Raw genomic sequence first — 14,536 nt, 5'->3', positions numbered from 1 at the left:
TCCCTTCCCGTGATCTGTAACACTTTGACAAGCTATAAAATGTGTTTAGACAGTAGGAAATACTGTCTAAGAATACTTACTGCTGTTTTTTTTTTTTTTTTTGCAAATTAATAAAAAATCCTACCAATTAAAAACATCATCATCAGGACTAACACTGGGGTATGCAAAGTCTGGAGTCACCTGCAGAATTTTTTCTAGGCCAATGAAAACATATTTTACTGAAATACTCTATATTGTTAGATTATTTTCCAGTACATACCTTAATCTCTCAATCTGCTTCTTTTTCAGTATTTTAGTGTCCCACAAATTTAAAGGATGCATTGGTCAATGAACACGCTGCCCATGCCTCCATATGCTGAGCTGGGTGTCCATTCACTGAGTGGCCTTCTGTGGACTGTACTGCTGCTTTTTCTGTGGCACTGTTACCGGATGGGCTCCGACCTGCCAATCCCAGGCCACGCACATGCCGGAAAGCTTAAGTCAGGCTCAAGGCGGTCCATGATGTCCCGTGGTGGTAGCTGTGCTGGAACGAAGTGTAGTGCCCGATCCAAGCTGTCCAGGAGTGATCAAATTACTCCCTTTATTTCCATGAAAACAGAGGAGGATGAGGAGCAGGGACAGGGCTACCTCACCCCGGTGCTGAGTCATGCCTTGTTCCCAGCCCAGGCATCTGCAGAAGCCAAGAAACTGTATGCAGCACTGCAAGAGTATGCCAAGCGCTACAGTTGGGTGGGCATGGGCCGCATTCATAAGGGCCTCCGTGAGCAGGTACAACTTAAAGATGGTGCTTGCTATTAGCAGTAAATCTGAGGTGTTCATCAATGTATTATATTGAATTTCATTGTGGTTGGTTTTTTCAAAGCATGTAAGATGTATAATATACTGCATAATCTTAAAAGTTGTCATCCTATGGTCCAAAAACTTTTAAATCAAGGAAATAGTTCCACCAAACAAAGGAGGAAGGAAACAGTGACAAGAATTAGTCATTGATTTCTCAATGTTCTCACCTTAGGTCCGACTGAATGATCACTCTGCTATACAGAAGCCTCATCTCTTCTTCCTGCCGGATGTCCCAAGTGTTCCTTTCTTCCCCCGTGATGCCCATCGACATGATATTGAGGTCTTGGAAGCCAACTACTCTGTAATCTTGGCTGAGTTCAAGGCTGTTTACCAGCGTGGCATTGACCCAAAATCAGGCTGGACCTGTCTAGGACCAAAGGTACACACAATAAAATGTATGAGAGAGGGGCAGAGCAAGAAACACTCACATTATTTCATTATTATATTAATTAAAACATTATCAATTTTATTTTTTGCTTTGAAGTGTTAATCACACTAATTAGCTTCTTTAACTCAAAACCTAAAATTACATAAAATGTCACCACCAGTTTGTTCAATGACTGCATGGCCTTTGGTTTCAGCAAAACATTTTCATATACAACATTAATCAAATAAATACTCTCTAAATCCATCGGAATCTATGTAAATATACAGTAGTTATAGGCTCCTCACTTATTGAATTTATTAGTGTTCTTATTTTGCATGCTCAAAAAAACAAAATCAGAGCAAACGCAGAATTAGTTTAGTGTTTTTATTATTAATATTCACCTTTCCTCCATCAGAAATCTCCATCCAAGCTCTGAAATTAATAGGAGGATAAATTGATTGATTCTGCTTAATTCTGATGTATGTGTCTCCTTTGAGTCTTGTGTTAATTGCAGGTCATCATCTCTTTTAGGGCCAGGCAGTGTTTCCTTTGTACAGTGCAGGTGTGTGCGTGGCAGGAAACTGTCGCTCCTGTCCCTGCACCTACCGGACACTTCTCTCTCTACGTACCTTCATAAGCAGCAACTCATTGGGATCTGCTGGATTTTGGCTGCTGGGACCCGGAGCTGCACTGGGGAGCTCATATGGACCCACCAATACACGCCTACGTTGTCATCTTGGTGAGTAAAAAGAATTACATTAATCATGGTTTATCTGCATTTATCTCTATGGTGCACTTTGGAGCTGTTCTAGTAATTGATTGTTGTCAGTCTTTACCACACCAAAAAAGAAAAGAAAATGACCTGGTAAAATACTAAACCATTGCATGATGTGATACTTTGTAGGCCGGGGTAAAGGATCATTTCCCCTTAGCCCATTTTGTGTGGTGATCCGTCTGGCTATAATCCTCTCTGTGTTAAACAGAGACAGGGATGGAGTGCATGGCCTTCTAAGCTGAGTGAAACACGATATTTTGTTCCCAAAGTTTAAAAACAGACATCACTTTTGCAGGCCTGCAGACTCCACCCTCCTGTGAGCTGGTGGTGGGAGGGGAGCCTCAGTGCTGGTCAGAGGGACACTGCCTCCTGGTTGATGACTCCTTCCTTCACACTGTCTCCCACATGGGTTGGTGAATCACAAACAACTTTGAAAAACAAATTTTACTGTAATTTCTTTGGCCATATATTGTATTTCTGGGTGAGTAGGACATTATGGCATTTATTCATGAAAAAACTGAATTTCATTTAAGACAAACACAGAATTGTGACGGAAACTATTGCTTTCTCATTATTCTCATTATTAAACTCATGCACAAAAAAATGCAATTAAGTGCATCATCTCTATTTTAAAGTGACTTTAAATGAGTTAAATCTCATGCAGCAGTTGAATGTCAGGGCTGCCACATGTTAACCTAAAATTGCATTTGTTTCTATTTCTAAAGGGCCTCCAGATGCTGGACCCCGAGTGATTTTGAGTGTGGACCTCTGGCATCCAAATGTGGCCGCAGCAGAGAGACAAGCTTTGGACTTCATGTTCAGCCCCGACCTCTGAATTTACTCCTGCACTACCAACATACAGCATGCAGGGGTGCCTTACCTTAGCCCTGCTTGTTGTGGGTCATGCATCTCATTCCAGTCGATGAATCACTGTGTGAATCTGCCCTAAGAATTACACAAGCCATTGGCCACGCAAGTGGTGTTTGATTTATGGTTTACACCAGGAAGTGCCACGTGAACGCATGAATATGGATGATGTTAGACGATGCCACATGCTACACAGTTTGGCTGCAAGCTACGAACCGACATCACTTGAAAGCACAGTGAGAGGTAACCTAGGAAGAGCTGATCTGGTGTTAACTATTGTAAATCTTATCTTGACATCATATACTATGCTCGTGAATGCTACTTGCATGTGAAACCTATCTGTCCCAATTACTGGACTTTATTTTGATATGCTGATGCATGGAAAGGCCATTAGAGTCAGCCTGGAATGCTTCATTTTGAAATTTGGGTTGGTTACCTACGGTTCAACCAAAAAACTATGAAAACATGAAAGTCATGTGTAAATTTAAATTTCTATTTATTTTTGTTTTTCAAAATGAATGCCAAACTTTTGCAAACTATTCTTTCTCTTCATGTTACTATCCTACACGTATGCTTGTATGTTTCTATCTATAAATCTATGAATCTATTTTTTTGTTTATCAATATAATTGGTGGTTTACATATTGTACACATCAGGGTTTTTGTCAATTCTGTTATTCTTGGAATCCAAATCCCAAATAAATAATGAATAAATCAGTGTTGACTCAGTGTATATAGAGTAAGAGTTATACACATGTGTACACTCTTGTTGACACGGTATGAATAGAGCAGGGATGATTGTTTTGTAGGGTTCTAAAAATACTTGTTCAAGGAAACACATTTATCTAATGATTAGATTTGGTTTGTTAAAGATTTTAAAATAAAGTGTCAATATATTTATTCTCTATGGAACTCCAGCATCAACAGTGTTTTTGTTTGGAAAAAAAAATAATGGTCTATAACTTATCATGCATTTCTAATGAATATGTCTTTTGAATTAAACACACTAACACATCATTTTAAAAACACATTCTGTACATGTTCATTAAGCTCCCTTTAAGCCTTTTTTTGGTTACTTTTTTCAGTCAGTAGATGAGAATTAGAGTGGTGATTTTGTCTTATCTGCCATCTGTTCATCTAAGGGTCCCATGATGAGGATTACAGAGGCTGAACTAATCCACCCCAGAGAGACGGATTATTCCTGAGATTGTTTATATGCAGTTGTATGTATGTTGATTCATGATGTATGATTCGTTCAACACTTGACATCTATTCTATGAGCTGTGTGGGATTGGATGGGGAGCTGAACATTGTTGTCAAATTCACAAGAAAATAATATAACAACTCAAATATTGAGAATTAATGTCACAGGTCAGCATTAATGGATGGCAGTCTTGTGAAAAAAAAAACCAAAACCTTTTATCTTAAATTTGCTCAACTGTCTACCACACCATAACAAGGCAAGGTTATGCACCTCGCTGTGTCGCTGCTGCATGGCATTTGCAAATCCTTAGCGTGGCATCTTTTGATGAAACAGTGTTTTTTGTTTCAAAGCAATTATGTGCCATCACATTGATTCTGCAACACAGATAAATGCTTTTTTAATTCTCTTTTCACTGACAATCTTGACATTATACCATCGCCTCAAAAGATTGTGACCAGCACATTTATTTGAAAGACAAAAATATCTATTGTCACACTCAACAGTTTTAATATTGGCCTTTTGTTACGCAACAGCATTAGCGACCTTACAGGGATTATTTTCGGTGAAAGATGCCAAATGAACAAAGTGGTTGGAAAATAAATCTGTTGTTATTATTATTTTTTGGCAATCTGCCATTCAGACATAATATCAGTCATATTTCTTACAATGTGGACGAATCTGCTTGGTATATTAAAGTATTCTAGTAATTCAGGATGTCATTGAAGGCCACAGCTCAGTGTTCACAAAAGAATATGTGGTGATATTTGTTGGCAAATCACTGCCTTGGCATTAGTAATCATGGTTTCTATACTGACAAATGAATTAACATTTACACACTATAGTTTAATAACTGTGAATGTGTTTAAACTGAAAGGAAATTCCTTGGCCAGAATTACTTCATAACCTGTGAGCATAATGTCTCTCTGCAAGATAGCCACTTGACCACAAAGGAACAATTTCTAATTAGACCTGTGGGTAACCCCTGCAACAAGTGGAAGTGCTAAGGATGAGACATCACATGGAATGTGCAAACAAACATCTAAGAAAATACCTTGCACCTGCAAGTCATAAGTCATATGGGAGTCATTCCCCTCTGTAATGTCCATCCTATACGACGTGAACTTGGCATGAGCTTCACGTCCCACAAACCAGTGAAGAAGCAGGACAATATTTTATTTGACATACATCCATGTAAGGGTCATTTCAGTTCCCAGCGACAGGGAGAAGATGTGAAGACGCGTGTGTAGTTTACACAGTGTCATTTATTTCTGTGCCCAGACATACATTATTATGCCAGTGAACTACGCTATCAGTGCTAATAAGAGGGATCCAGGTGTTGCTCCAAAGTTTTAAACAAACTAAGCTCTCCTTTCTGCAGTCTATTTATAGTTAGGATGACCAGTTCACCTGTACTTGTGCTTGTACTTATTGAGGGAAAAATGATGGCAGTATCCAGAATGTGAAACTCATATCACACACGCACACACATATATCCAACATGTAAGTCAAAAGCAAAGTGCCTCATTTCACATGTGACTCAGGTTTTCAGTGCATCTAAATAACATAACGACTAAAAGACTTGTTTAGACTTGCTCTCTGTGCTCCACTTTCTGCTGACATGCTTAACTGGACTGTGCAGACACCTTTAATTTGATATATTTATCAGTTCTTCCCCTTTAAACAGCTGACATTGACGTTGACACTCACTGCTCTGTGAGACAGGTTCAAATTTCAGAAATTTTACATTCATCAATTTTTACAAAAAGAACAAAGGAAGGAAAACAAGGTAAAATTATGCGTAAGCAGTGGGCTATCATCAGAATAAAATTCAATAAAAAATACATCCTCTCCATTCACAGCCATCCATTCATTCTGTTGTCCTCATTTCTGCGACATCATTTTCACAAACTCTGTGAAGGGAATGGAAACGATATTGATTAGCTAAATTCTTAGGTTTATAGCAAATTAAGAACAATTAGCCAGAACTTATACTTTCTTCTTCATTATAGAATGTAAATAATAAGTAAACTAACTCCTGGCAAATAACAAATCTTTGAAAATGAGATTAATGTATGTCTGAACAGCAATCAAATCAAATTTGACCAAAACTAATTCTTTTAACGGTAAATTTTTTTTGATGGCAGACATTGTGACTTGTCATAGCAGGAAACAGATAAAACTAATGACATCAGTCATGGCTCTGATGCCTTTAGGTGTGCCAGTATATCAGAGCCATGTTACTTACTGATTATTGATCCAATTCATGTTGCTTGAACTTTGCGTCTCACAAAGCAACTCAACTCAGCTAGACAGCAGAATATAAGGCAATAAAAAGACTAAATGAGTTTTATTGTGTGTGTGTTTTTATGTCTTTGTTTCTCACCCTCGAAGTCAACTGTTCCATCCCCATTGTTGTCAGCTTCTTTGACCACTGCATCAATTTCATTTTTGCTGGTGTGTTCTCCTAATAGCTTTATCATGGCATGTCTCAGCTCCTCGGAAGTGATAGAACCATCACCGTCTATATCAAACTGTAGGAGAGGAAGAAACCCCCCCCCCCCCCAAACATTTAGAAGCTTTTGGACATTTTGGATTCATAACATAATGCTTTGCCAGATCTCAGTTTTTACAGTGTGTTCATTGAACATCCACCATGGGGTGCCAAAGACCAAAAAAGAGAGAACTGGTATGTTGAGCTCACCTCTCTAAATGCTTCTTTAAGTTCCTTCAACCCAATCATCCCTGCAGTTTCAGCCAGAAGCTTGGGGGTCATTAGTTCCACAAAATCTTCAAAGTCCACCCGTCCCCCTACTGTTATGAGACAAATGATATACCTATAGGCAGGCAGCAGCCAGAAAACACAGCGTTTCAGTGCTATAACACCAGTGTGAAATCCCCCCAAAAATACAGCTCTATGTTTTAGCTTGTTGTTGGAGAGATTTGTTAACTTTGGCAATTAATGATGCTCATTTTCGGGATATTTCACTTGGCTGCAGTTAAAAATCATAGATGCAAGCACACTTTCTCTCTCCAGACATTTATCTTCCTTATTTTCAATTACTGACTTCATTCAAAATCTCAGTGGAGTGAAATGCTCACAACACACAGACCGTTCACATGTAACCGTCAGATGTGCTACGTACATATGAAAACTAAGATGATTTCTGTGCTTTTCTGTATATGTGTGATTTTTCCTGCCCATGCTTGGCAGGCTACTTTCAAGATAGAAATATGCAAATATGCTCGTGTCTTCGGAGACAAGCATGAAAGACACATTTCCTGAAACTTTCAACGTGATAAACCAGTCTTGAAGATGCTTTACATTATCTTTTGAAACATGTTGAGGCCAAAAATAAAAGAAGTGCTTATTCTAGTTGTTTTTTTTTTTTTTTTACATGTGGCTTTACTCCTTAAATTTGTCTATACTTACCAATGCACTGGTCAGAAAAGGGGATATACCGTTGTGCCAACAATGGATTATATATGTTTTAATCACTTTACCAGCCCAACATGATGAATAGTATGGAAGTATTCATGAAATTTCACATATTTTTGCTTTCACCTCATAAATTAGAAGACATTACTCACAATTCATGTTGATGTTCTGGCTCAGTTCGATAAGCTCCATTTCAGTTGGCATGTAACCCATGGTCCTCATCAGGTTCCCCAGGTCTTTACAGGTTATGAAACCATCCTTGTCTTTATCAAACTCTACAAAAGCTTCACGCAGCTCTAGATTACATACAGACATAAAACTGAGAATGGCATGTGACTAAAATGAATAAATAAAAAATTATACTGCACTCTAACAAGTATATCTGAATGCATCAAAACATCAGTTACCTTCAATCTCATCATGTGTAAGAGCTCTTGTCTGCAAAATAATAATGACATACGACATGCAAATGTTACTCTGTTTTATATACAGTAACACCAAATATACTACATTATATTATGTTATATAAATTGCAAAACGCAATGTGTCTTTACGTTTGCTGAGTGATTCCAGACTATTATATGTAGTACATGACCATTTCTTATATCAGTTTCATTAAATCACACATTCAAATTACCCCTTCATGTAATATTCATATATCATATGTCAGAGCTAGATTGTTCTTTAATTGTAAAGCAGCTGCCTGTGAATTCCTTGCTTAAAAGATTAAAAAGAAAATCTTATCTGATTGATCTCATATCCGACACACTGTAGGTTCAGTATTCGGCAGCCTATACATTACAGTTACTGGTCAAAATGTGAATTTAAGCGATGAATGCAGACTGCAACTTATGTAAATATGATTTGCATGATTCATGTTTTATGTGTAAATGTGTTTTGTTGTAATTAGGGACAAAGCACGGAAACTGACTGAATGCCAATACATCTGCCTAATGCACCAGCTGAAAACTTTGCCCTCCCACCTCTGCTCCACAATGGGACTAGTCCCCTAAGCTTCTTTTCCCATTAACCTAAAATAACACCACCAAAGAGTGAGAATAAAAACAAAACAGCATTTATTTCAAAAATGATTAAATACATGAACATAAGATTTATGTTCTGGATAAAGATAAAATGACATGACAGTATCACATACTTAAGTCATTTGAAATTTAGAAAACTAGAAAACTAAGCTAAAGAAAGGGAAATTGTAAAACAGACAAACAAACAATCCCCCAAACAAGCAAGCAAGCAAAGAAACAAACAACAAAAACATAAATCGACCATAAAACTATTGACTTACTTGTCTCCGGGTTCCTCCTCTGAGAAAGATGCAGGCTTGTTTAAGACTCATGACAACAGCCTCAGTCGAGATCCTGGGCAACTTGTGTTGTGTTATATCTTTGTTAGAAAAATGAACTTGACGGTGTAATGTGTCGCTGTGTCATTCAGTGTCTTTTCTTCCTGTGTGAGCACGTGTGTGTATGTGTGTGTAAACCGTGATCAGTAGCGATCCGTGTATGCCGGAGAGGAGGGATGAGGTCTCATATGGATTATCTCTGCAGCTTTGGTCCAGAAAAGTAAGATAGGCTTAACACTGCGCATATAGAGAATTTCATATACAACACAATCAAACATCACTGCTGCTTTTAAAAGCTGCTTTCATAAAGAATAAATGCGTCTCTATGCCATGAACACATTCTAATGTAATAGGAACTTTCTGAATGGATATCTTACCTCATACTGGGATTTCAAATCTTATTCATTTGGAAAATGGAGGCTAATGTGCAAAACGTGTGTGTGTTTGCTTATTGTTTGCAGTCTCTGGACTCCCTTCATTCTTTCATGTTATGACTAAATGAAATAAAAACAGAATACAACAGATGGGAAAGCCTAGTCTTAGAGGGACTGTGAATCATACGCTGCTGGATAGACTGATTGCATGAGTAATTTCTTTAAATATATGAAAGAAACACATCAGTGTTACAGGCAGCATTTCTGATTAAATTATATTGTTAATCTAAATAAATACACCTTTTTAGTATGCTGTATATTCAACTCAGCATACAAGTAATCTGACAATTAAAAAATGACTTCAGCACTTGGAATGCTTGGTCACTTCATATCATCAGTCTATTACATAACCATATCTGCTTTTGCACAGTTAAAGGTTCTTTGCAACTTCAGGAGATACTGTCAGTCTACACCCAGTGATCACATTTGAAGCTGAATAGTTTGTTGCACTGCATAAGAAGCCCATGAATGAAATAAATAAGCAGATGGTCGAATTGATCAGACAAAAAAAAAAAAAGCTTGTCTGTATTTACTGTATATGAAGAGGACTGACATTATCTGACATCATTTTTAACTGTCTGTATGTCTGTAAGAATTATGAGAACAGCATTGATCCTGTTTACATATGGAAACTACATACACCATAAGATTGAATTCACCACAAAAAAAGACTTTTCTCTTGCAATGCAAATCAGACTTTTGTGTAAAATAGAGAGGTAAATGAAGGCGGCATTTCCCTTGGAGTACATCACCCATATGCTTGGAATACATTTGCAGAGTAAGGTGCTGAAATGGGCCTTGTCCAAACTGTATGAGATATGACACATTACCATGATGATGCAAAACAGGAGGATTGTCAGCACAGTAGCTAACAAGGGGTGGAGAAAAGATGAATGCAAAGCAATAGTCCTGCATGAAAAACTACTTTTTGAAAAGATGAAAAAGGTTTAACTTCTGTTGAGAGGCGTTTGTTATAGTAAACTGGTAAAGTGGTGTTGCTGGATGGACTGAGGTATTCCTGCAGTTTTTCTCCACCAACCTCCCCCTTGATACAAATGCTTTTTTCAGACAGGCCTGATGAGCTTGTTGAAACAGATTAACAGAGGAGGCATGATAAAAAGTTTTTTTTTTAAATGACAGACAGATGTAATTTTAAATGCAAGGACAGTCACAATTTTTGGGAACCTTGGTTTGATATTTAATTATTTTAGCAGTTCAGAATCAAAAGTATTGTAACATCTGAGGCCATGTCTGTCAGTGAAAGCATGGACCATGAAAACACACAGAATTCAATGTGATGTATTTTCATCTCAGAGATATATTTGAAATATATCAACCATATTATGCAAATATATTAGCCCCTCCCTTCCAAAATCCCAATGCAAATTCATTTTTTTAGAGGGTATACTTCTGTCAACACACTTGCTGTCTTCTTGTTTAGGGCAAAGCAACTGAGTTCACACCTCCAGTCTCAAGATGATGGACAAACTGACTGTACTGTTGACAGTACTCTGTCTGCCCTGTAAGTGGCCTCATTCTGCTGTACCAATCAAAGGATTCCTGCATTTGATGTTCTAACATTTATTTCTCTCTCTCAGTCTCACTTGTCTCTTTTCACTTCTGGTTCTTTGGCAGGTTTGAATGGCCAAGCTCTGGAGTCCATTCCCTCCACTTCAGTGTTGAAAAAGCCTCAAGAAGCTCTCAGTCTTTCCTGCAGGGGAACTGGGTTTGATTTCAGTCAACGTGGAATGCACTGGATCAGACAGCCGGCAGGAAAAGCACTGGAGTGGATGGGGCTTATTTACTATGACTCAAGTAAAACGGTTTACGCAAGCAGTGTGCAAGGACGGATAGAAATCACCAGAGATAATAGCAACAGCATGGTGTATCTGAGACTGTCCAACCTAAAGCCAGAGGACTCTGCGTTGTATCACTGTGCAAGTGCCACACTCATCGAAGCAATTGAGGAAGCTTTACAAAAACCTCAAACAGCTCATTTTTACTATCACCAACAGGAGGCAGCATGAGACCTGAGATTGAAAACATGGCAAACCTGCATGCCATCATACCAACAGTATATACAGAGAAAAAAACACAATGTGAAAGCACCACCTGGGGTTGTGGTTTGTCACTTCCTCCTTTTCATGCCTTTTTTTTTTAACCATTTACTGGTTTATGATATTCCCATCTGTTATTGTGTACGCCAGGAATGACACATTTTCTGCTATATTTCAGCCATTAAAAAAAGGAATTGTACGAATGAAAAGCACACAAATTAAACACACAATGAATGAGAAAATAGGTATAAAAGACATACGAGATTATTAGACATAAAAATTAGGCCTTATGCAGGTAAGAGAATACAGCTGACTCGATGTGCTTTTAGGGCAGGCACAATTACATGAAGACCATTTCATCCCTTATACATTCAATCTTAAAACCCACTAGGTCTCTTTTTTTATTAGTCATGACTCGGACTCATTGTCATTGAAGAACAGGTAATGTTAATTAGAAAAAAATGAACACAAAATAAATGACACAATTAAATGAAAGTATAACAGAGTGCTTGTTCTGAGCCACTCCCTCTCCATGATATCCTGATGCAAATCTTCAGTCTGTGCAGTGTACTTCTGTCCTGCTGACTGCTCTTGTACCTTGTGTGGAGCATCAGGCGTCACATCTCCAGCCTCAGGATGATGAACACACTCACTCTTCTGCTGGTCACTCTCTCTCTGTCCTGTGAGTTCTCCTGCTTCTTGCTGCTTTGTCTTTCATCAGGCTGATGGTCAGTCAGTGATCCCAGAAAACTTGTCTATGTCACTTTCTTCTGTGGTTCCTCTCCTTCCTTTCATCTCATCAGGTTGCACAGGTCAGAGTATGGAGTCCATTCCTTCCAGTTCAGTCGTGAAAAAGCCTGGAGAGACTCTCAGTCTCTCCTGCAGGGGATCTGGCTTCACATTTACTTGCTGTGCTATGAGCTGGATCAGACAACCTGCAGGAAAAGCACTGGAATGGATAGGGATCGGCTTCTCTGATGCCAGCAGCAACACTTATGCCAGCAGTGTGCAAGGACGTGTGGAAATCAGGAGAGATGATAGCAACAGCATGGTGTATCTGAGACTGTCCAACTTAAAGCCAGAGGACTCTGCTGTGTATTACTGTGCCAAAGACACACACTGGTTAAAGGAAGCAGAGAAGCTTTACAAAAACTCCACAGAACATTTGTTTCCAAAGACCTGCAGGGGGCAGCAGAAGAAATAAAGTCAGATCACACGAAGGAGAAAATGACAGGAACTCTAGACACTCACTCTCTCTCACGCACACACACACACACGCACGCAGGCAGGCAGGCAGGCACGCGCGCACACACACACACACACACACACACACACACCCACCCACCCACACACCCACACACCCACACACACACACACACACACTATAAAAGCACCAGCAGATGTGGTTTGTGATCTTCTGTTTCCCTTTGGTACATTTAATATGTGCTTTTATACAACAATAATAGTTAATAATGTTCCCATGATTGATTTTCAACAACAGTTGTTGAGAATAAATTTAGACATTGGTGCATGATATATCCAGTATATAGATGTCTAACCAAATACTACTGAACAGGATAAATGTATACATCTGATTTGGGTAGGAATGAACATTATGGTTGAAGAACAGGAAAAACATCTGGTGTGTGGTGTGTTTCTCTGTGAGGAGGAGTCAATGCAAAACTCTGATCTCTTCCCTCTCTACATATGTGTTGCAGAGTGAAGGACAGAGACTAAACCACTGACACACAAGCTGTAGACTGGACAGACACAACCAGCTTTAACAATGATCAGACCTGATAATTTGGTTGTTTTTCTCATCTTGTCTATTAACTGGGCAGGTAAGAACAAGAACTGCTTTTCTGACAAACCTCCTGGGACAAAGACCATATGTCTGCATTACAGTAACTAATGAGCTATTTAACTTTCTGAAGGTACTGAGGGTCAAACACTGACTGAGTCTGAATCAGTGGTTAAAAGGCCTGGAGAATCTCACAGATTGACCTGTACAGCCTCTGGATTCACATTCAGCAGCTACTGGATGCACTGGATCAGACAGGCTCCTGGAAAAGGACTGGAGTGGGTTGCTTACATCAGTAGTGGTGGTGGCTACACCTACTACTCTGAGTCAGTGAAAGGCCGGTTTACCATCTCCAGAGACAACAGCAGACAGCAGGTGTATCTGCAGATGAACAGTCTGAAGAATGAAGACTCTGCTGTTTATTATTGTGCTAGACAGCCACAGTGACTGGAGTTGGTTGAGCAGCTGTACAAAAACCTGCAGTCCTCATATTTACTGAGCTGACAGACTAAATAATGATGTATATGTTAATGTTTTCTTTTTCTTTTTGCCTTTGGTGAACACACAGTTTTTCCTGTACTACATAAATTCATAAAAATCATCCTTGAGAATTTAACAATAAACATCAGAACAAAACAATAAAGCAGCTTTCAAAACATCACAATGATGACTTCTTCATGAGGGCAAAGACAATAATCTGGCTGATAAAATGATTGTTTATGTGCTGTATGAATGAAGAAAATACTTCAGCTCCAGGACAACAGATCAGATTTTCTCATTGATCTTAACTGACCGACTCTTGAACTCTGGACTGAACTTGAGTTGAAGACTCCTGCTTCTCATTTTCTCTGGAAGTGGTGATTCTTACATTTTACATGACAACAGTTGTTTTGAGCCAGTCTGCATCTCTGATTTTGATGATGAATTTTTGACCAAAAATCTTTTAAAGGGGTCCATTAAACTAATATCAATTTGTAAAGACATCAATATCTGTTCTCCACTATAACTTCAGTGTAGACTTGTATTTCCACTGTACTGGACAGAGTCAATATGTTCTGTGAGGAAACATGAGCACATCTTTGGGTGTATCTTGAAACTAGTAAGTGAGCAATTCACTGAGTGAGTCAATTCAGATAAATTATTGTATTGATAATGAATATTATCACCTTCAGTTGGTGTCTAACACACTCAGACATGAAGCAGAGCTGAGCAGAGCTCACCGAGATCAATTAACAAGGAAAACGAAATTGTTTACTTCATGTATTATAAAATAATAATTCTGGATTGAACTATGAATAACAGACTTTTTGGCTCCTTGCCAGGGTTCAGCAAGCTAATCACTGATCACTCTCAAGACGGACCTGACCTCTTCTACTGGTGAGTGATATTAGATGAG

At 38.6% G+C, this 14,536-nt stretch overlaps 2 protein-coding genes and 1 gene segment (V, D, J or C); 2 read left to right on the top strand and 1 right to left on the bottom strand.

Annotated features, from left to right (window-relative positions):
* Positions 1-315: 315 nt before the first annotated feature.
* On the top strand, positions 316-2,817 carry asphd1 (aspartate beta-hydroxylase domain containing 1). The gene is made up of 5 exons (XM_041957786.1): positions 316-768; positions 1,013-1,219; positions 1,739-1,946; positions 2,278-2,391; positions 2,708-2,817. Exons 1-5 carry the CDS (start codon positions 316-318, stop codon positions 2,815-2,817), a joined length of 1,092 nt encoding a protein of 363 aa, XP_041813720.1.
* Positions 2,818-5,451: 2,634 nt separating this feature from the next.
* Positions 5,452-8,896, bottom strand: cabp5b (calcium binding protein 5b). The gene is made up of 6 exons (XM_041957272.1): positions 8,792-8,896; positions 7,896-7,926; positions 7,641-7,784; positions 6,754-6,863; positions 6,436-6,583; positions 5,452-5,962 (listed from the first exon to the last, which is right to left on the bottom strand). The coding sequence occupies exons 1-6, from the start codon at positions 8,840-8,842 to the stop codon at positions 5,934-5,936; spliced, it is 513 nt and encodes a 170-aa protein (XP_041813206.1). The 5' UTR covers positions 8,843-8,896; the 3' UTR covers positions 5,452-5,933.
* A 4,178-nt stretch (positions 8,897-13,074) lies between these two features.
* Positions 13,075-13,697, top strand: LOC121620424. The segment is given in 2 exon segments: positions 13,075-13,180; positions 13,274-13,697. Coding segments are annotated over 2 exon segments (369 nt in total).
* The last annotated feature ends 839 nt before the right edge of the window (positions 13,698-14,536 follow it).

This window comes from Chelmon rostratus, chromosome 17 (assembly GCF_017976325.1).
Source record: "Chelmon rostratus isolate fCheRos1 chromosome 17, fCheRos1.pri, whole genome shotgun sequence".
NCBI lineage: Eukaryota > Metazoa > Chordata > Actinopteri > Chaetodontiformes > Chaetodontidae > Chelmon > Chelmon rostratus.
The sequence above is the reverse complement of the archived record's forward strand: the minus strand, read 5'-3'. Positions and strand labels throughout refer to the sequence as shown.

Bases quoted from the DNA above. Each gene is read 5' to 3' on its own strand.
- asphd1 (XM_041957786.1), top strand. From the start codon at position 316: ATGCATTGGTCAATGAACACGCTGCCCATGCCTCCATATGCTGAGCTG. The intron at 1,220-1,738 runs GTACACACAATA...CATCTCTTTTAG, and splicing joins GGACCTGTCTAGGACCAAAG to GGCCAGGCAGTGTTTCCTTT. The intron at 1,947-2,277 runs GTGAGTAAAAAG...TCACTTTTGCAG, and splicing joins ACGCCTACGTTGTCATCTTG to GCCTGCAGACTCCACCCTCC.
- cabp5b (XM_041957272.1), bottom strand. From the start codon at position 8,842: ATGAGTCTTAAACAAGCCTGCATCTTTCTCAGAGGAGGAACCCGGAGA. The intron at 7,927-8,791 runs GTAAGTCAATAG...ATTATTTTGCAG, and splicing joins GAGGAGGAACCCGGAGACAA to ACAAGAGCTCTTACACATGA. The intron at 6,864-7,640 runs GTGAGTAATGTC...GTCTCATAACAG, and splicing joins CCAGAACATCAACATGAATT to TAGGGGGACGGGTGGACTTT.